Source organism: Oncorhynchus tshawytscha, unplaced genomic scaffold (assembly GCF_018296145.1).
Source record: "Oncorhynchus tshawytscha isolate Ot180627B unplaced genomic scaffold, Otsh_v2.0 Un_contig_1726_pilon_pilon, whole genome shotgun sequence".
NCBI classification, from domain to species: domain Eukaryota; kingdom Metazoa; phylum Chordata; class Actinopteri; order Salmoniformes; family Salmonidae; genus Oncorhynchus; species Oncorhynchus tshawytscha.
In genome coordinates, this window is record NW_024609364.1 from 110,001 (window position 1) to 134,676 (window position 24,676).

The window sequence follows — 24,676 nt, forward strand, 5'->3', positions numbered from 1 at the left end:
ACCACCATCATTACCATCACCATCACCATCATCATCATCATCATCATCACAATCATCACCATCATCATCACCACCACCAACATCACCATCATCACCACCATCACCATCATCACTCACCATCATCACCACCATCACCACCATCATCATCACAATCATTACCATCATCATCATCACCACCACCAACATCACCATCATCATCATCACAATCATCACCATCATCATCATCACCACCACCAACATCACCATCATCACCACCACCAACATCACCATCATCACCACCATCACCATCATCACTCACCATCATCACCACCATCACCACCATCATCATCAAAATCATTACCATCATCATCATCACCACCACCAACATCACCATCATCATCATCACAATCATCACCATCATCATCACCACCACCACCATCACCACCATCACCATCATCACCATCACCACCATCACCACCACCACCATCACCATCATCACCATCACCATCATCACCACCACCATCACCATCATCACCACCATCACCATCATCACCATCACCACCATCATCACCACCACCATCACCACCACCATCATCACCACCATCACCACCACCACCATCATCATCATCACCACCACCATCACCACCATCATCACCACCATCACCACCATCACCATCATCACCATCACCACCATCACCACCACCACCATCACCATCATCACCATCACCATAATCACCACCACCAACATCACCATCATCACCACCATCACCATCATCACCATCACCACCATCATCACCACCACCATCACCACCACCATCATCACCACCATCACCACCACCACCATCATCATCATCACCATCATCACCATCACCATAATCACCACCACCAACATCACCATCATCACCACCATCACCATCATCACCATCACCACCATCATCACCACCACCATCACCACCACCATCATCACCACCATCACCACCACCACCACCACCATCATAATCACCATCACCATCATCACCACCACCAACATCTCCATCATCACCATCATCATCACCATCACCACCACCATCACCATCATCAGCACCACCATCACCATAATCACCATCACCATCACCACCACCTCCATCATCACCATCATCACCATCATCACCTCCACCATCACCATCACCACCACCATCATCACCACCACCACCATCACCACCATCACCATCACCACCACCTCCATCATCACCATCATCACCATCATCATCACCATCACCACTACCATCACCACCATCATCACCACCGTCATAATCACCACCATCATCATCACCACCATCATCACAATCATCACCATCATCATCATCACCACCACCAACATCACCACCACCACCATCATTACCACCACCATCATCACCACCACCATCATCACCATCATCACAACCATCACCACCACCATCACCACCATCACCACCATCATTACCATCACCATCATCATCATCATCACCACCATGATCATCATCACATTCATCATCACCACCACCATCATCATCACAATCATCACCATCATCATCATCACCACCACCACCATCACCACCATCACCACCATCATCACCACCATCATTACCATCACCATCATCATCATCATCACCACCATGATCATCATCACATTCATCATCACCACCACCATCACCACCATCACCACCACCACCACCATCACCACCATAACCACCATCATCACAACCATCACCACCACCACCACCACCATCACCACCATCACCACCATCATTACCATCACCATCATCATCATCATCACCACCATGATCATCATCACATTCATCATCACCACCACCATCATCACCACCACCATCATCACCACCACCATCATCATCACCACCATCACCACAATCATCACCATTATCATCACCATCACCACCACCATCATCACCACCAACACCACAATCATCACCATCATCATCACCATCACCACCACCATCATCACCACCAACACCACCATCATTACCATCACCATCATCATCATCATCATCATCATCATCACCACCACCATCATCACAATCACCATCATCATCATCACCATCACCACTATCATCATCATCACATTCATCATCACCACCACCATCATCACCTCCACCATCACCATCACCACCATCATCACCACCACCACCATCACCACCATCACCATCACCACCACCTCCATCATCACCATCATCACCATCATCATCACCATCACCACTACCATCACCACCATCATCACCACCGTCATAATCACCACCATCATCATCACCACCATCACCACAATCATCACATTCATCATCACCATCACCACCATCACCACCACCACCACCATCATCACCACCACCACCACCATCATCACCACCACCATCACCACCATCACCACCATCATTACCATCACCATCATCATCATCATCACCACTATGATCATCATCACATTCATCATCACCACCACCATCATCATCACAATCATCACCATCATCATCATCACCACCACCAACATCACCACCACCACCATCATCACCACCATCATCATCATCACCATCACCACCACCATCATCACCACCACCACCACCATCATCACCATCACCATCACCACCACCACCATCATCACCATCATCACCATCATCACCTCCACCATCACCATCACCACCACCATCACCACCACCACCATCACCACCATCACCACCATCATTACCATCACCATCATCATCATCATCACCACCATCATCACCACCACCATCATCACCACCACCATCACCACTATCATCACCACCATCACCACAATCATCACCATTATCATCACCATCACCACCACCATCATCACCACCAACACCACAATCATCACCATCATCATCACCATCACCACCACCATCATCACCACCAACACCACCATCATTACCATCACCATCACCATCATCATCATCATCATCATCATCATCATCATCACCACCACCATCATCATCACAATCATCACCATCATCATCATCACCACTATGATCAACATCACCATCATCACCACCATCACCATCATCACCATCATCACCACTACCATCACCACCATCATCATCACAATCATCACCACCATCATCATCACCACCACCAACATCACCATCATCATCATCACAATCATCACCATCATCATCATCACCACCACCACCACCACCATCATCATCATCATCATGTCTCTCTACGTCTCTGTTAACCCACCTGTGTCTTCCAGCTCTCCAACCTTCTCCTTCTTCTCCTCCTCTCCATCGTCATCAGACCTCTTGTCATCGTCAGAGTCCGCCCGGTTGGCATCACCCTGACAGACAGACAGACAGACAGACAGACAGACAGACAGACAGACAGACAGACAGACAGACAGACAGACAGACAGACAGACAGACAGTCAGAGAATCATGGTCTGAAAGCCCTGTACAAAACTCCCTCCTTGAGTTGGTGACAAAACACAGGAGGTCACTGGAGAGTTAGAACTTTTTAAGAACCCTATAAACCCTTTAAAACCCTGATGAACTCTGCAGAACCCTCTAGAATGCTCTAGAACCAATTAGAACATGGTAGAACCATGTTGGACTCTGTAGATCCCTGTAGAACCTTGTAGAACCATGTTGGACTCTGTAGAACCCAGTAGAAACCAGTGATACCCAGTAGAATCTTGTAAAATCCTGTTGGACTCTAGAACACTGTAGAACTCTGTTGAAACTGGTTGGACTCCATAGAATCCTGTAGAACCCTGTTGGACTCTATAGAATCCCGTAAAACCCTGTAGAACCCTGTTGGACTCTAGAACCCCGTAGATCCCTGTTGGACTCTATAGTATCCAATAGAACCCTGTAGAACCCTGTTGGACTCTGTTGAAACTGGTTGCACTTTATAGAATCCCGTAGAAACCTATAGAACCCTGTAGAACCCTGTTGGACTCTGTTGAAACTGGTTGGACTCTATAGTATCCCATAGAACCCTGTAAAACCCTGTAGAACCATGTTGGACTCTGTTGAAACTGGTTGCACTCTATATAATCCCGTAGAACCCTGTAGAACCCTGTAGAATCCCGTAGAACCCTGTAGAACCTCATAGAACCCCATAGAACCCTGTAGAACCTTGTTGGACTCTGTTGAAACTGGTTGGACTCTACAAATCAAATCAAATCAAATCAAATTTATTTATATAGCCCTTCGTACATCAGCTGATATCTCAAAGTGCTGTACAGAAACCCAGCCTAAAACCCCAAACAGCAAGCAATGCAGGTGTAGAAGCACGGTATCTACAGTATCCCATAGAACCCTGGAGAACCCTGTAGAACCCTGTTGGACTCTGTTGAAACTGGTTGGACTCTATAGAATCCCATAGAACCCTGTAGAACCCTGTTGAACTCTGTTGAAACTGGTTGGACTCTATATAATCCGGTAGAACCCTGTAGAACCTTGTAGAACCCTGTAGAACCCTATAGAACCTTGTCAAACTCCTACCTCAGCCTGGAAGCCCTCCACCAAGATGGCCACCAGCAGATTGAAGAGGACATAGTTCCCAAACGTCATCAGAGCCACAAAGTAGAGAGCAGCGAGAGGAGAGGTGGAGGCCATGCCATTATACAGGACCACATTCCAGTCCTCCTGAGTCAGGATCTATAGACAGAGAGAGAGGAGAGAGAGAGGAGAGAGAGAGAGAGAGAGAGAGAGGAGAGAGAGAGAGAGAGAGAGGAGAGAGAGAGGGAGAGAGTGAGGAGAGAGAGAGAGAGAGAGAGAGAGAGAGAGAGAGAGAGAGAGAGAGAGAGAGAGAGAGAGAGAGAGAGAGAGAGGAGAGAGGAGATAGGAGAGAGAGAGAGGAGAGAGAGAGAGAGAGAGACAGGAGAGAGAGAGGGATGAGAGAGGAGAGAGAGGGATGGGAGAGGAGAGGTAGAGGCCATGCCGTTATACAGATCACATTCCAGTCCTCCTGAGTCAGGATCTATAGACAGAGAGAGAGGAGAGAGAGGAGAGAGAGGGATGAGAGAGGAGAGAGGGATGAGAGAGGAGGGACGGAGAGAGAGAGGGGGACGGAGAGAGAGAGAGAGGAGGGATGGGGAGAGAAAGAGAGAGAGAAAGAAAGAGAGAGAGAGAGAGAGAGAGAGAGAGGGACACACAGACACACAGGCAGGTCTGACCTGGAACACAGTAACGATGGCCCAGAGTAGCGAGTCAAAGTTCTTGCGGTCTGGGATGGTGTCTCCGTTCTCCATCTGCTGATTAAATTTACACCCAAACAGGTGCATGCCTAGGATACTGCACACACACACACACACACACACACACACACACACACACACACACACACACACACACACACACACACACACACAGAGAGAGAGAGGTTAAGCATTTATCATCAGGTTATGTGTGCATGTGTGTGTGTGTGTATGGTTGTGTGTGTGTGTGTGTGTGTGTGTGTGTGTGTGTGTGTGTGTGTGTGTGTGTGTGAGTGTGTGTTTTTCAAGAAATGACTTCCTGGATTCCTAAAGTAGCTGATTGGTCGGCCTCATCGCAGATAGGAGCTCTGACCGCCGCCTCTCGGTCAGAGGATACAGCTTGTCTCCCCAGGGAGACACCCCCCAGGAGGCCCCCACCCTGGGAGACCCCCCCCCAGGGAGACCCCCACCCTGGGAGACCCCCCAGAGAGACCCCGCCAAGGGAGACCCCCCCCACCCCAGGGAGACACACCCCTCGTCCAGGAGACCCCCCACCCCAGGGAGACACACCCCCCACCCCAGGGAGACACCCCCACCCCAGGGAGACACTGTTGGTTAGCGCGCCAGGCGGTGCTAGTTAGGTAAGACATAGGTGGACCACCCCCTGTATGTTGGTTACCGTGCCAGGCGGTGCTAGTTAGGTAAGACCTGGGTGGACCACCCCTGTATGTTGGTTAGCGCGCCAGGCGGTGCTAGTTAGGTAAGACATAGGTGGACCACCCCCCTGTATGTTGGTTAGTGGTGGTGTTAGTTAGGTAAGACCTGGGTGGACCAACCCCTGTATCTTGGTTAGTGGTGGTGCTAGTTTGGTAATACCTGGGTGGACCACCCCCCTGTATGTTGGTTACCGCACCAGGCGGTGCTAGTTAGGTAAGAACTGGGTGGACCACCCCCCTGTCTGTTGGTTAGCGTGCCAGGCGGTGCTAGTTAGGTAAGAACTGGGTGGACCACCCCCCTGTCTGTTGGTTAGCGTGCCAGGCGGTGCTAGTTAGGTACGACCTGGGTGGACCACCCCCTGTATGTTGGTTAGTGGTGGTGCTAGTTAGGTAAGACCTGGGTGGACCACCCCCTGTATGTTGGTTAGCGCGCCAGGCGGTGCTAGTTAGGTAAGACCTGGGTGGACCACCCCCTGTATGTTGGTTAGTGGTGGTGCTAGTTAGGTAAGACCTGGGTGGACCACCCCCTGTATGTTGGTTAGCGCGCCAGGCGGTGCTAGTTAGGTAAGAAGTGGGAAAGCAGGTATAGGTATGAGAGGAGACTCTTTAATTGTTACTTTCTTTGCTTTGGTTCCGTCCAGCCCCTTTCCCCCGACTTCACCGTGTTTAGGAAGTATACGTTCCCTGTAATCGGTATTTCTCTCTGTCCTCTTTCCCCCCATCACCTACCATCACATACCTCTTTCCCCCATCACCTACCATCACATACCTCTTTCCCCATCACATACCATCACATACTTCTTTCCCCCATCACCTACCATCACATACCTCTTTCCCCTATCACCTACCATCACATACCTCTTTTCCCCATCACCTACAATCACATACCTCTTTCCCCCATCACCTACCACCACATACCTCTTTCCCCCATCACCTACCATCACATACCTCTTTCCCCCATCACCTACCATCACATACCTCTTTCCCCCATCACCTACCATCACATACATCTTTCCCCATCACCTACCATCACATACCTCTTTCCCCCATCACCTACCATTACATACCTCTTTCCCCCATCACCTACCATCACATACCTCTTCCCCATCACCTACCATCACATACCTCTTTCCCCCATCACCTACCATCACATACCTCTTTCCCCCATCACCTACCATCACATACCTCTTTCCCCATCACCTACCACCTAACATCACATACCTCTTTCCCCCATCACCTCACCTACCTCTTTCCCCCATCACCTACCATCACATACCTCTTTCCCCATCACCTACCATCACCTACCATCACATACCTCTTTCCCCCATCACCTACCATCACATACCTCTTTCCCCCATCACCTACCATCACATACCTCTTTCCCCATCACCTACCATCACATACCTCTTTCCCCCATCACCTACCATCACATACCTCTTTCCCCATCACCTACCATCACATACCTCTTTCCCCCATCACCTACCATCACATACCTCTTTCCCCCATCACCTACCATCACATACCTCTTTCCCCATCACCTACCATCACATACCTCTTCCCCCATCACCTACCATCACATACCTCTTTCCCCCATCACCTACCATCACATACCTCTTTCCCCCATCACCTACCATCACATACCTCTTTCCCCCATCACCTACCATCACATACCTCTTTCCCCCATCACCTACCATCACATACCTCTTTTCCCCATCACCTACCATCACCTAACATCACATACCTCTTTCCCCCATCACCTACCATCACATACCTCTTTCCCCATCACCTACCATCACATACCTCTTTTCCCCATCACCTACCATCACCTACCATCACATACCTCTTTCCCCATCACCTACCATCACATACCTCTTTCCCCCATCACCTACCATCACATACCTCTTTCCCCCATCACCTACCATCACATACCTCTTTCCCCATCACCTACCATCACATACCTCTTTCCCCCATCACCTACCATCACATACCTCTTTCCCCCATCACCTACCATCACATACCTCTTTCCCCATCACCTACCATCACATACCTCTTTCCCCCATCACCTACCATCACATACCTCTTTCCCCCATCACCTACCATCACATACCTCTTTCCCCATCACCTACCATCACATACCTCTTTCCCCCATCACCTACCATCACATACCTCTTTTCCCTCCACAGGGAGTTGCGTTCCCTGCTCCAAGAGTAACAGTGTGTGTGTGTGTGTGTGTGTGTGTGTGTGTGTGTGTGTGTGTGTGTGTGTGTGTGTGTGTGTGTGTGTGTGTGTGTGTGAGACAGTACCTGAAGGTGAAGATGAAGAGCATGAGCAGTGTACAGAAGGTGGCTACGTTGTCCATAGTCTTCATCAGAACCACCAGCTGTCTGCGCAGGGCGGGCAGGAACCGGACCAGCTTCAGGACCCGCAGCAGACGGAAGGTACGCAGGACAGACAGACCGCCGTCCGCCTGCCCAACGATCTCCCAAACACTGGAACACATGACACACACACTTTACTGTAACACACACACACACACACTGCAGGAGAGATCTTCCTCACACCCACCTGATGATGACGATGATACCGTCGAAGATGTTGTAGGGGTTCTTGATATAGCCGAAGAGACCGAAGGCCAGCAGCTTGAACATCATCTCCAGGAGGAACATGCAGGTGAACACGATGTTACTGATCTCCAGGATATCAGTCAACTCCACCGGCTGGACAGAGAGGAGAGACGGAGAGGGGAGGTGAGGAGGAGACAGGAGAGACGGAGAGGGGAGATGAGGAGGGGACAGGAGAGACGGAGAGGGGGATGAGGAGGGGACAGGAGAGACGGAGAGGGGGATGAGGAGGGGACAGGAGAGACGGAGAGGGGAGATGAGGAGGGGACAGGAGAGACGGAGAGGGGGAGGAGACAGGAGAGACGGAGAGGGGGGATGAGGAGGAGACAGGAGAGACGGAGAGAGGGGGGATGAGGAGGGGACAGGAGAGACGGAGAGGGGGATGAGGAGGGGACTCACTGACAGACTGAGGAGGGGGGATGAGGAGGGAGGAGGAGAGAGAGAGTTCTTACTCACTGACAGACTGAGGAGGAGACAGGGAGAGACGGAGAGGGGAGAGAGGAGGGGACAGAGATAGTTCTTACTCACTGACAGACTGAGGAGGAGACAGGAGGGGAGAGGGGGATGAGGAGGAGGAGAGAGAGAGATGAGTTCTTACTCACTGACAGACTGAGGAGGAGACAGGGAGGGGGGGATGAGGAGGAGAGAGAGATAGAGAGGGGGGATCACTGACAGACTGAGGAGGAGAGACATGAGAGGGAGGAGAGAGAGTTCTTACTGATAGAGATAGACACTGACAGACTGAGGAGGAGACAGGGGAGGAGGGAGAGAGAGATAGTTCTTACTCACTGACAGACTGAGGAGGAGACAGGGAGAGAGGGAGATGAGAGAGAGATAGTTCTTACTCACTGACAGACTGAGGAGGAGACAGGGGAGGAGGGAGAGAGAGAGAGAGATAGGAGAGAGAGTTCTTACTCACTGACAGACTGAGGAGGAGATGGGAGGGGACAGGAGAGACGGAGAGGGGGATGAGGAGAGAGATAGAGGGGGACTCACTGACAGACTGAGAGAGGAGAGGGGGGGAGGAGGGGAGAGGAGAGACATGCAGGAGAGAGAGATAGTTCTTACTCACTGACAGACTGAGGAGGAGACAGGGGGAGAGGAGAGAGAGAGAGATAGGAGGGAGATGAGTTCTTACTCACTGACAGACTGAGGGGAGATGAGGGAGGGGACAGAGAGAGAGGAGAGGGGGATGAGGAGGGGACAGGACTGACAGAGGGGGATGAGGAGGAGACAGGAGAGAGATAGGACTCACTGACAGACTGAGGAGGAGACAGGGAGGAGGGAGAGAGAGAGGGGAGAGGAGATAGACTCACTGACAGACTGAGGAGGGGAGGGGAGAGAGGGAGAGGGGGATGAGGAGAGAGAGAGTTCTTACTCACTGACAGACTGAGGAGGAGACAGGGGAGGAGGGGGGGAGAGGAGGGAGACAGGAGAGAGAGAGAGGGGGGACTCACTGACAGACTGAGGAGGAGAGGGGGATGAGGAGAGGAGAGAGAGAGGGATGAGGAGGAGACAGAGAGTTCGGAGACTGACAGATGAGGAGGGGACAGGAGAGACGGAGAGAGGGGGATGAGGAGGAGACAGGAGAGACGGAGAGGGGGATGAGGAGGGACAGGAGAGACGGAGAGGGGGGATGAGGAGGGAGACAGGAGAGGCGGGAGGGATAGACTGGGGGATGAGGAGGAGACAGGACAGACTGAGGAGGGGACAGGAGAGACGGAGAGGGGGAATGAGGAGGAGACAGGAGAGGCAGAGAGGGGGATGAGAGGAGACAGGACAGAGAGGGGGATGAGGAGGGGACAGGAGAGACGGAGAGGGGGAATGAGGAGGAGACAGGAGAGACGGAGGGGAGAGAGGAGAGATGGAGAGGGGGATGAAGAGGGGGCAGGAGAGACGGAGAGGGGAGATGAGGAGGGGACAGGAGAGACGGAGAGGGGGGATGAGGAGGGAGACAGGAGAGGCGGAGAGGGGGATGAGGAGGGAGACAGGACAGAGGGGGATGAGGAGAGGACAGGAGAGACGGAGAGGGGGAATGAGGAGGAGACAGGAGAGGCGGAGAGGGGGATGAGGAGGAGACAGGACAGAGGGGGATGAGGAGGGGACAGGAGAGACGGAGAGGGGGGAATGAGGAGGAGACAGGAGAGACGGAGGGGAGACAGGAGAGATGGAGAGGGGGATGAAGAGGGGCAGGAGAGACGGAGAGGGGGATGAGGAGGGGACAGGAGAGACAGAGAGGGGGGATGAGGAGGGGACAGGAGAGACAGAGAGGGGGATGAGGAGGGGACAGGAGAGACGGAGAGAGGGGGATAAGGAGGGGACAGGAGAGACGGAGAGGGGAATGAGGAGGGGACAGGAGAGACAGAGAGGGGACAGGAGAGACGGAGAGGGGGGATGAGGAGGGGACAGGAGAAACGGAGAGGGGGGATGAGGAGGGGACAGGAGAGACGGAGAGAGGACAGGAGAGACAGAGAGGGGGATGAGGAGGGGACAGGAGAGACAGAGAGGGGGATGAGGAGGGGACAGGAGAGACGGAGAGGGGGATGAGGAGGGGACAGGAGAGACGGAGAGGGGGGATGAGGATGGTCCTACCTGTTGATGGTATTCTATCCCCATACTGAGAGTGTTGATGAGGATGGAGGTCATGATCCCTCTGTTGAAGTACTTGCTGTCTACGATGCGTTTCAGTCTGTCTCTGAATGCTGTCCCCAGATCCAGCAGCCTGTTACTGGCCCTCTTCACCCCGATCCCCAGCCCTGCCCCCAGCCCTGCCTTCCGCCGGCGCCTCCCACGCCCGCCGCGCCCCTCTCCTCCCTGGGGGAAGACGTGCAGGGTGTGGGCCTCTCCCCTAGACCCCTCCAGGTCGCTCAGGTCCAGCTCCATGCCCTCTAGGGCGCGGGCACACAGCGGGCAGCCCAACAGCTCCAGGAGGAGAGGGGAGGGCACCACGCCAGCCAGCTGGTACAGCAGCCGAGGACGGCCTGGAGGGAGAGAGAGAGAAACAATTTTTTTATTTAGTTTGATCAAATATATTTCAATATTTATTTTTGAAAGTATGTTGTTATTCAACAGATAGAGGAGAAAGACAGAGAGAGAGGTCAAAGGGCGGCAGGTCAGATTGGAAGCCGTGCCAACACTGAGGCTGTGTCATTACCATTAGACAAGTCAGTACAACAAGACACCAAGTCTAACAGGATAATCTCTACAGCCGCAGGGCTGCGTCTGAAATTAAATATCCCTACGTAGCCCCCTGAAGCTCTGGCCAACAGTAGTGTGCACTACATAGTGTGCCGTTGGGGACACGGCCCTGGAGGACTGACGTGAGGCTGGTCTTCCTGTCTCCCTGGTAGCTAATGAATGAATGTCCTGAATAAACAGAATGATGTGACGAGGAAGACAGACTGAGAAGCGGCTCTATGCTGACCTCACGGGTCAGGTCTGATCCTCTCCCCTCTCCTCTCCTCTCCTCTCCTCTCCTCTCCTCTCCTCTCCTCTCCTCTCCTCTCCTCTCCTCTCCTCTCTTCTACTCTCCACTCCTCTCCTCTTCTCTCCTCTCCTCTCCTCTCTCAATCCTCTCCTCTCCTCTCTCCTCTCTCTTCTCTCTCCTCTCCTCTCCTCTCCTCTCCTCTCCTCTCCTCTCCTCTCCTCTCCTCTCCTCTCCTCTCCTCTCCTCTCCTCTCCCTCCTCTCCACTCCTCTCCTCTCCTCTCCTCTCTCTCCACTCCTCTCCTCTCCTCTCCTATGTATTCACTAATGCCTCCAACATTTGAGGCATGGATTTCCTGTCAGGACTGTAAGTGGTGTTACAGACAGAAACACCAGTACTGAACTAAAAGGATCAGTGGAGATTCTCAATTGAAATGGGCTTTTTATTCTGGGACTACGTTCAATATGTGTCCGGGAACCTGGCCCTTGCTAGTTCTACTATAGAAATACTGTATGTAGAGAGATGGTTCTTACTAGTTCTACTATAGAAATACTGTATGTAGAGAGATGGTTCTTACTAGTTCTACTATAGAAATACTGTATGTAGAGAGATGGTTCTTACTAGTTCTACTATAGAAATACTGTGTGTAGAGAGATGGTTCTTACTAGTTCTACTGTAGAAATACTGTATGTAGAGAGATGGTTCTTACTAGTTCTACTATAGAAATACTGTATGTAGAGAGATGGTTCTTACTAGTTCTACTATAGAAATACTGTGTATATATAGAGATATGGTTCTTACTAGTTCTACTATAGAAATACTGTATATAGAGAGATGGTTCTTACTAGTTCTACTGTAGAAATACTGTATGTAGAGAGATGGTTCTTACTAGTTCTACTATAGAAATACTGTATGTAGAGAGATGGTTCTTACTAGTTCTACTATAGAAATACTGTATATAGAGAGATGGTTCTTACTAGTTCTACTATAGAAATACTGTGTATATATATATAGAGAGAGATGGCTCTTACTGTGCTGTCCCATGAGTTGATGCAGCTTGCTGAGGGGGTCCGGACTGTTTTCTGAGAGGGGCGAGGGCTTTGTGGGGAGGGGCCTCTGGGGCTGTGTGGGGAGGGGTATGTGGGGTTGTGTGGGTTGGGGGCTGTGGGGGTGTCTGGAGAGGGGGCTGTAAGGCTGTGTGGGGAGGGGGATGTGAGGTTGTGTGGGTTGGGGGCCGTGGAGGTATGTGGGGAGGGGGCTGTGGAGGTTCGTGGGGAGGGGGTTGTGGGGGTGTGTGGGAATGTGAGGCTGTGTGGGGAGGGGCTTGTGGGGGTGTGTGGGGATGGGCTTGGGGGTGAAGCTGCGGTAGCTGCAGACGAAGGAGGGCAGGATGGTGGGGTAGTTCATTCCTCCGTTCAGACGACCCAGGAGAGACGACCCCAGCCCAGGGGTCACAGAGGGGTCACGACAAGGGACAGGAAGTGACCTCATCTCCAGCTCCTCCCCACCTGTAGGAGACATTATGTTGATTTAATTAATGAATGTAAGTCAGACATCTTTTCACGGCAGGTAAAGACCTATTCAATTCATCATGAACATTAGATTCAGGTAAAGACCTAATCAATTCATCATGAACATTAGATTCAGGTAAAGACCTATTCAATTCATCATGAACATTAGATTCAGGTAAAGACCTATTCAATTCATCATGAACATTAGATTCAGGTAAAGACCTAATCAATTCATCATGAACATTAGATTCAGGTAAAGACCTAATCAATTCATCATGAACATTAGATTCGTAAAGACCTATTCAATTCATCATGAACATTAGATTCAGGTAAAGACCTATTCAATTCATCATGAACATTAGATTCAGGTAAAGACCTATTCAATTCATCATGAACATTAGATTCAGGTAAAGATCTATTCAAATCATCCTGAACATTAGATTCAGGCAAAGATCCACAGTCTATTCCACCGTAGTATAATATCCACTGTAGTATAATCCACAGTCATATTCCACTGTAGTATAATCCACAGTAGTATAATCCACAGCCCTATTCCACCGTAGTATAATCCACAGTCCTATTCCACCGTAGTATAATCCACAGTCCTATTCCACACCACCGTAGTATAATCCACAGTCCTATTCCACCATAGTATAATCCACAGCCCTATTCCACCGTAGTATAATCCACAGTCCTATTCCACCGTAGTATAATCCACAGTCCTATTCCACCGTAGTATAATCCACAGCCCTATTCCACCGTAGTATAATCCACAGTCCTATTCCACCGTAGTATAATCCACAGTCCTATTCCACCGTAGTATAATCCACAGTCCTATTCCACCGTAGTATAATCCACAGTCCTATTCCACCGTAGTATAATCCACAGTCCTATTCCACACCACCGTAGTATAATCCACAGTCCTATTCCACCATAGTATAATCCACAGCCCTATTCCACTGTAGTATAATCCACCGTCCTATTCCACACCACCGTAGTATAATCCACAGTCCTATTCCACCATAGTATAATCCACAGTCCTATTCCACCGTAGTATAATCCACAGCCCTATTCCACCGTAGTATAATCCACAGTCCTATTCCACCGTAGTATAATCCACAGCCCTATTCCACCGTAGTATAATCCACAGCCCTATTCCACCGTAGTATAATCCACAGTCCTATTCCACCGTAGTATAATCCACAGTCCTATTCCACACCACCGTAGTATAATCCACAGTCCTATTCCACCATAGTATAATCCACAGCCCTATTCCACTGTAGTATAATCCACCGTCCTATTCCACACCACCGTAATATAATCCACAGTCCTATTCCACCATAGTATAATCCACAGTCCTATTCCACCGTAGTATAATCCACAGTCCTATTCCACCGTAGTATAATCCACAGTCCTATTCTACATCACCGTAGTATAATCCACAGTCCTATTCCACTGAAGTATAATCCACAGCCCTATTCCACCGTAGTATAATCCACAGTCCTATTCCACCGTAGTATAATCTACAGTCCTATTCCACCGAAGTATAATCCACAGCCCTATTCCACCGTAGTATAATCTACAGTCCTATTCCACCTATAGTATAATCCACAGCCCTATTCCACCGAAGTATAATCCACAGCCCTATTCCACTGTAGTATAATCCACAGTCCTATTCCACACCACCGTAGTATAATCCACAGTCTTATTCCACCGTAGTATAATCCACAGCCCTATTCCACACCACCGTAGTATAATCCACAGTCCTATTCCACCGTAGTATAATCCACAGTCCTATTCCACACCACCGTAGTATAATCCACAGTCCTATTCCACACCACCGTAGTATAATCCACAGCCCTATTCCACCGTAGTATAATCCACAGTCCTATTCCACCGTAGTATAATCCACAGTCCTATTCCACCGTAGTATAATCCACAGCCCTATTCCACCGTAGTATAATCCACAGTCCTATTCCACATCACCGTAGTATAATCCACAGCCCTATTCCACCGTAGTATAATCCACAGTCCTATTCCACACCACCGTAGTATAATCCACAGTCCTATTCCACACCACCGTAGTATAATCCACAGTCCTATTCCACACCACCGTAGTATAATCCACAGTCCTATTCCACACCACCGTAGTATAATCCACAGTCCTATTCCACACCACCATAGTATAATCCACAGTCCTATTCCACACCACCGTAGTATAATCCACAGTCCTATTCCACATCACCGTAGTATAATCCACAGTCCTATTCCACATCACCGTAGTATAATCTACAGTCCTATTCTACATCACCGTAGTATAATCCACAGTCATATTCCACTGTAGTATAATCCACAGTCCTATTCCACCGTAGTATAATCCACAGCCCTATTCCATCCACAGCCCTATTAGTATAATCCACAGCCCTATTCCACCGTAGTATATAATCCACAGCCCTATTCCACCGTAGTATAATCCACAGTCCTATTCCACACCACCGTAGTATAATCCACAGTCCTATTCCACACCACCGTTGTATAATCCACAGTCCTATTCCACCGTAGTATAATCTACAGTCCTATTCCAACGTAGTATAATCCACAGCCCTATTCCACCGTAGTATAATCCACAGCCCTATTCCACATCACCGTAGTATAATCTACAGTCCTATTCCACACCACCGTAGTATAATCCACAGTCCTATTCCACACCACCGTTGTATAATCCACAGTCCTATTCCACCGTAGTATAATCTACAGTCCTATTCCACCTTAGTATAATCCACAACCCTATTCCACACCACCGTAGTATAATCCACAGTCCTATTCCACCGTAGTATAATCCACAGTCCTATTCTACCGTAGTATAATCCACAGTCCTATTCCACCGTAGTATAATCCACAGCCCTATTCCACCGTAGTATAATCCACAGTCCTATTCCACATCACCTTAGTATAATCCACAGTCCTATTCCACCGTAGTATAATCCACAGTCCTATTCCACCGTAGTATAATCTACAGTCCTATTCCACCGTAGTATAATCCACATTCCTATTCCACACCACCGTAGTATAATCCACAGCCCTATTCCACCGTAGTATAATCTACAGTCCTATTCCACTGTAGTATAATCCACCGTCCTATTCCACACCACCGTAGTATAATCCACAGCCCTATTCCACCATAGTATAATCCACAGTCCTATTCCACCGTAGTATAATCTACAGTCCTATTCCACCGTAGTATAATCCACAGTCCTATTCCACCGTAGTATAATCCACAGTCCTATTCCACTGTAGTATAATCCACAGCCCTATTCCACCGTAGTATAATCCACAGTCCTATTCCACCGTAGTATAATCCACCGTCCTATTCTACACCACCGTAGTATAATCCACAGTCCTATTCCACCGTAGTATAATCCACAGCCCTATTCCACACCACCGTAGTATAATCCACAGCCCTATTCCACTGTAGTATAATCCACAGTCCTATTCCACCAAAGTATAATCCACAGTCCTATTCCACCGTAGTATAATCCACAGCCCTATTCCACCGCAGTATAATCCACAGTCCTATTCCACATCACCGTAGTATAATCCACAGCCCTATTCCACCGTAGTATAATCCACAGTCCTATTCCACACCACCGTAGTATAATCCACAGTCCTATTCCACACCACCGTAGTATAATCCACAGTCCTATTCCACACCACCGTAGTATAATCCACAGTCCTATTCCACACCACCGTAGTGTAATCCACAGTCTATTCCACACCACCGTAGTATAATCCACAGTCCTATTCCACACCACCGTAGTATAATCCACAGTCCTATTCACTGTAGTATAATCCACAGCCCTATTCCAACCGTAGTATAATCCACAGCCCTATTCCACCGTAGTATAATCCACAGCCCTATTCCACTGTAGTATAATCCACAGTCCTATTCCACCGTAGTATAATCCACAGCCCTATTCCACCATAGTATAATCCACAGTCCTATTCCACCGTAGTATAATCCACAGTCCTATTCCACCGTAGTATAATCCACAGCCCTATTCCACCGTAGTATAATCCACAGTCCTATTCCACCGTAGTATAATCCACAGCCCTATTCCACCGTAGTATAATCCACAGTCCTATTCCACCGTAGTATAATCCACAGCCCTATTCCACCGTAGTATAATCCACAGTCCTATTCCACACCACCGTAGTATAATCCACAGTCCTATTCCACACCACCGTAGTATAATCCACAGTCCTATTCCACCGTAGTATAATCCACAGCCCTATTCCACCGTAGTATAATCCACAGCCCTATTCCACCGTAGTATAATCCACAGTCCTATTCCACACCACCGTAGTATAATCCACAGTCCTATTCCACACCACCGTTGTATAATCCACAGTCCTATTCCACCGTAGTATAATCCACAGCACTATTCCACACCACCGTAGTATAATCCACAGTCCTATTCCACCGTAGTATAATCCACAGTCCTATTCTACCGTAGTATAATCCACAGTCCTATTCCACCGTAGTATAATCCACAGCCCTATTCCACCGTAGTATAATCCACAGTCCTATTCCACATCACCTTAGTAGAATCCACAGTCCTATTCCACCGTAGTATAATCCACTGTCCTATTCCACCGTAGTATAATCTACAGTCCTATTCCACCGTAGTATAATCCACATTCCTATTCCACACCACCGTAGTATAATCCACAGCCCTATTCCACCATCGTATAATCTACAGTCCTATTCCACCGTAGTATAATCCACAGCCCTATTCCACACCACCGTAGTATAATCCACAGCCCTATTCCACCATCGTATAATCTACAGTCCTATTCCACCGTAGTATAATCCACAGCCCTATTCCACCGTAGTATAATCCACATTCCTATTCCACACCACCGTAGTATAATCCACAGTCCTATTCCACACCGTAGTATAATCCACAGTCCTATTCCACCGTAGTATAATCCACAGCCCTATTCCACCGTAGTATAATCCACAGTCCTATTCCACCGTAGTATAATCCACAGTCCTATTCCACCGTAGTATAATCCACAGTCCTATTCCACCGTAGTATAATCCACAGTCCTATTCCACTGCAGTATAATCCACAGCCCTATTCCACCGTAGTATAATCCACAGTCCTATTCCACCATAGTATAATCCACAGTCCTATTCCACTGCAGTATAATCCACAGCCCTATTCCACCGTAGTATAATCCACAGTCCTATTCCACCGTAGTATAATCCACAGTCCTATTCTACACCACCGTAGTATAATCCACAGTCCTATTCCACCGTAGTATAATCCACAGTCCTATTCTACATCACCGTAGTATAATCCACAGTCCTATTCCACTGAAGTATAATCCACAGCCCTATTCCACCGTAGTATAATCCACAGTCCTATTCCACCGTAGTATAATCCACAGTCCTATTCCACCGTAGTATAATCCACAGTCCTATTCCACCGTAGTATAATCTACAGTCCTATTCCACCGAAGTATAATCCACAGCCCTATTCCACCGTAGTATAATCCACAGCCCTATTCCACTGTAGTATAATCCACAGTCCTATTCCACACCACCGTAGTATAATCCACAGTCCTATTCCACCGTAGTATAATCCACAGCCCTATTCCACACCACCGTAGTATAATCCACAGTCCTATTCCACCGTAGTATAATCCACAGCCCTATTCCACACCACCGTAGTATAATCCACAGTCCTATTCCACCGTAGTATAATCCACAGTCCTACTCCACCGTAGTATAATCCACAGTCCTATTCCACCGTAGTATAATCCACAGTCCTATTCCACCGTAGTATAATCCACAGTCCTATTCCACTGTAGTATAATCCACATTCCTATTCCACATCACCGTAGTATAATCCACAGCCCTATTCCACCGTAGTATAATCCACAGCCCTATTCCACCGTAGTATAATCCACAGTCCTATTCCACACCACCGTAGTATAATCCACAGCCCTATTCCACCATCGTATAATCTACAGTCCTATTCCACCGTAGTATAATCCACAGCCCTATTCCACCGTAGTATAATCCACAGCCCTATTCCACCGTAGTATAATCCACAGCCCTATTCCACCGTAGTATAATCCACAGTCCTATTCCACCGTAGTATAATCCACAGCCCTATTCCACCGTAGTATAATCCACAGTCCTATTCCACCGTAGTATAATCCACAGTCCTATTCCACCGTAGTATAATCCACAGTCCTATTCCACCGTAGTATAATCCACAGTCCTATTCCACTGCAGTATAATCCACAGCCCTATTCCACCGTAGTATAATCCACAGTCCTATTCCACCGCAGTATAATCCACAGTCCTATTCCACTGCAGTATAATCCACAGCCCTATTCCACCGTAGTATAATCCACAGTCCTATTCCACCGTAGTATAATCCACCGTCCTATTCTACACCACCGTAGTATAATCCACAGTCCTATTCCACCGTAGTATAATCTACAGTCCTATTCCACCGTAGTATAATCCACAGCCCTATTCCACCGTAGTATAATCCACAGCCCTATTCCACTGTAGTATAATCCACAGTCCTATTCCACACCACCGTAGTATAATCCACAGCCCTATTCCACCATCTTATAATCCACAGCCCTATTCCACCGTAGTATAATCACAGTCCTATTCCACCGTAGTATAATCCACAGTCCTATTCCACCGTAGTATAATCCACAGCCCTATTCCACCGTAGTATAATCCACAGCCCTATTCCACCGTAGTATAATCCACAGTCCTATTCCACCGTAGTATAATCCACAGCCCTATTCCACCATTGTATAATCTACAGTCCTATTCCACCGTAGTATAATCCACAGCCCTATTCCACCGTAGTATAATCCACAGCCCTATTCCACCGTAGTATAATCCACAGCCCTATTCCACCGTAGTATAATCCACAGTCCTATTCCACCGTAGTATAATCCACAGTCCTATTCCACCGTAGTATAATCCACAGCCCTATTCCACCGTAGTATAATCCACAGTCCTATTCCACCGTAGTATAATCCACCGTCCTATTCTACACCACCGTAGTATAATCCACAGTCCTATTCCACCGTAGTATAATCTACAGTCCTATTCCACCGTAGTATAATCCACAGCCCTATTCCACCGTAGTATAATCCACAGCCCTATTCCACTGTAGTATAATCCACAGTCCTATTCCACACCACCGTAGTATAATCCACAGCCCTATTCCACCATCGTATAATCTACAGTCCTATTCCACCGTAGTATAATCCACAGCCCTATTCCACCGTAGTATAATCCACAGCCCTATTCCACCGTAGTATAATCCACAGTCCTATTCCACCGTAGTATAATCCACAGTCCTATTCCACCGTAGTATAATCCACAGCCCTATTCCACCATCACCGTAGTATAATCTACAGTCCTATTCCACTGTAGTATAATCCACAGTCCTATTCCACCGTAGTATAATCCACAGCCCTATTCCACCGTAGTATAATCACAGTCCTATTCCACCGTAGTATAATCCACAGCCCTATTCCACCACCGCAGTATAATCTACAGTCCTATTCCACCGTAGTATAATCCACAGCCCTATTCCACCGTAGTATAATCCACAGCCCTATTCCACCGTAGTATAATCCACAGTCCTATTCCACCGTAGTATAATCCACAGTCCTATTCCACCGTCGTATAATCTACAGTCCTATTCCACCGTAGTATAATCCACAGTCCTATTCTACACCACCGTAGTATAATCCACAGTCCTATTCCACCGTAGTATAATCCACAGTCCTATTCCACTGCAGTATAATCCACAGCCCTATTCCACCGTAGTATAATCCACAGTCCTATTCCACCGTAGTATAATCCACCGTCCTATTCTACACCACCGTAGTATAATCCACAGTCTATTCTATTCCACCGTAGTATAATCTACAGTCCTATTCCACCGTAGTATAATCCACAGCCCTATTCCACCGTAGTATAATCCACAGCCCTATTCCACTGTAGTATAATCCACAGTCCTATTCCACACCACCGTAGTATAATCCACAGTCCTATTCCACCACCGTAGTATAATCTACAGTCCTATTCCACCATAGTATAATCCACAGCCCTATTCCACCGTAGTATAATCCACAGCCCTATTCCACCGTCCTAGTATAATCCACAGCCCTATTCCACCATCGTATAATCCACAGCCCTATTCCACCGTAGTATAATCCACAGCCCTATTCCACCGTAGTATAATCCACAGTCCTATTCCACCGTAGTATAATCTACAGTCCTATTCCACCGTATTATAATCTACAGTCCTATTCCACCGTAGTATAATCCACAGTCCTATTCCACCGCAGTATAATCCACAGTCCTATTCCACTGCAGTATAATCCACAGCCCTATTCCACCGTAGTATAATCCACAGTCCTATTCCACCGTAGTATAATCCACCGTCCTATTCCACCGTAGTATAATCCACAGTCCTATTCTACACCACCGTAGTATAATCCACAGTCCTATTCCACCGTAGTATAATCTACAGTCCTATTCTACCGTAGTATAATCCACAGCCCTATTCCACCGTAGTATAATCTACAGTCCTATTCCACCGTAGTATAATCCACAGTCCTATTCCACACCACCGTAGTATAATCAACAGTCCTATTCCACCGTAGTATAATCCACAGCCCTATTCCACCGTAGTATAATCCACAGTCCTATTCCACACCACCGTAGTATAATCCACAGTCCTATTCCACCATAGTATAATCCACAGCCCTATTCCACTGTAGTATAATCCACCGTCCTATTCCACACCACCGTAGTATAATCCACAGTCCTATTCCACCGTAGTATAATCCACAGTCCTATTCCACCGTAGTATAATCCACAGCCCTATTCCACACCACCGTAGTATAATCCACAGCCCTATTCCTATTCCACAGTCCTATTCCACCGTAGTATAATCCACAGCCCTATTCCACCGTAGTATAATCCACAGTCCTATTCCACCGTAGTATAATCCACAGTCCTATTCACCACCGTAGTATAATCCACAGTCCTATTCCACCGTAGTATAATCCACAGTCCTATTCCACATCACCGTAGTATAATCCACAGCCCTATTCCACCGTAGTATAATCCACAGTCCTATTCCACCGTAGTATAATCCACAGCCCTATTCCACCGTAGTATAATCCACAGTCCTATTCCACACCACCGTAGTATAATCCACAGTCCTATTCCACACCACCGTAGTATAATCCACAGTCCTATTCCACACCACCGTAATATAATCCACAGTCCTATTCCACACCACCGTAGTATAATCCACAGTCCTATTCCACATCACCGTAGTATAATCCACAGTCCTATTCCACATCACCGTAGTATAATCTACAGTCCTATTCCACCGTAGTATAATCCACAGTCCTATTCTACATCACCGTAGTATAATCCACAGTCCTATTCCACTGTAGTATAATCCACAGCCCTATTCCACCGTAGTATAATCCACAGTCCTATTCCACCGTAGTATAATCCACAGCCCTATTCCACACCACCGTAGTATAATCCACAGTCCTATTCCACCGTAGTATAATCCACAGCCCTATTCCACCGTAGTATAATCCACAGTCCTATTCCACCGTAGTATAATCCACAGTTCTATTCCACCGTAGTATAATCCACAGTCCTATTCCACTGTAGTATAATCCACAGCCCTATTCCACCGTAGTATAATCCACAGCCCTATTCCACCGTAGTATAATCCACAGTCCTATTCCACTATAGTATAGTATAATCTACAGTCCTATTCCACCGTAGTATAATCCACAGCCCTATTCCACCGTAGTACAATCCACAGCCCTATTCCACCATAGTATAATCCACAGTCCTATTCCACTGTAGTATAATCCACAGCCCTATTCCACACCACCGTAGTATAATCCACAGTCCTATTCCACCGTAGTATAATCCACAGTCCTATTCCACACCACCGTAGTATAATCCACAGCCCTATTCCACACCACCGTAGTATAATCCACAGCCCTATTCCACCAGTAGTATAATCCACAGTCCTATTCCACACCACCGTAGTATAATCCACAGCCCTATTCCACACCACCGTAGTACAATCCACAGCCCTATTCCACCATAGTATAATCCACAGTCCTATTCCACACCACCGTAGTATAATCTACAGTCCTATTCCACCGTAGTATAATCTACAGTCCTATTCCACCGTAGTATAATATACAGTCCTATTCCACCGTAGTATAATCCACAGTCCTATTCCACCGTAGTATAATCCACAGTCCTATTCCACCGTAGTATAATCTACAGTCCTATTCCACCGTAGTATAATCCACAGTCCTATTCCACCGTAGTATAATCTACAGTCCTATTCCACCGTAGTATAATCTAAAGTCCTATAGTCGTATAATCTCTTCGTGAAGATCCATGTCCATATTCCCTCTGTATTGCACACGGCCACATTTGTACCCCGAGAACAATAATCTGGTCGTGTTGTTCCCCCGACAACATCGCAGCCAACGCCAGATCTCACAACGCCCGGTTAGGTATTTAACAACACATCTGACAGCCGTCTGACGTCTGACTGCACAGTTTGTTTGTTTACTGGTCTAGTCTACGAACCTGTTGCTACGGGGTGTGTCCTCCGTTGCTGTGCCGACAGTGGTGGCGCTGGTGATGTTGCAGCAGGTTGTGTACAGGGCGGAGCCAGGGAGCGTTTCCGGATGTTCTGCGGCCGACCCCCGGACCACTTCCTCCTCCGTTAGGGTTCACCTTCTTACGACGCTTACTGACGCACATGTAAACAGGAAGCAGGACGAACTTTATTCACTTTTAAAACAGGAAGTTGAACTTATCCTGGGCTTTATTCACTATAACGAGTCAGCTAGAACAGGAAGTTGAACTTATCCTGGGCTTTATTCACTACAACGAGTCAGCTAGAACAGGAAGTTGAACTTATCCTGGGCTTTATTCACTACAACGAGTCAGCTAGAACAGGAAGTTGAACTTATCCTGGGCTTTATTCACTACAACGAGTCAGCTAGAACAGGAAGTTGAACTTATCCTGGGCTTTATTCACTTTTACAACGAGTCAGCTAGAACAGGAAGTTGAACTTATCCTGGGCTTTATTCACTACAACGAGTCAGCTAGAACAGGAAGT

The 24,676-nt window shown here is 47.9% G+C and overlaps 1 protein-coding gene across 1 annotated transcript in view; it reads right to left on the reverse strand.

Annotated features, from left to right (window-relative positions):
- The window catches only part of LOC112242111 (voltage-dependent T-type calcium channel subunit alpha-1H), a 105,829-nt gene that overhangs the window by 65,648 nt on the left and 15,505 nt on the right, over positions 1-24,676 (reverse strand). The window contains 9 exon segments of the mRNA XM_042315012.1: positions 3,202-3,298; positions 4,467-4,622; positions 5,141-5,258; positions 8,181-8,366; positions 8,443-8,594; positions 11,091-11,479; positions 12,956-13,432; positions 23,985-24,043; positions 24,148-24,303. Coding sequence (XP_042170946.1) covers positions 3,202-3,298; positions 4,467-4,622; positions 5,141-5,258; positions 8,181-8,366; positions 8,443-8,594; positions 11,091-11,479; positions 12,956-13,432; positions 23,985-24,043; positions 24,148-24,303 — 1,790 coding nt within the window.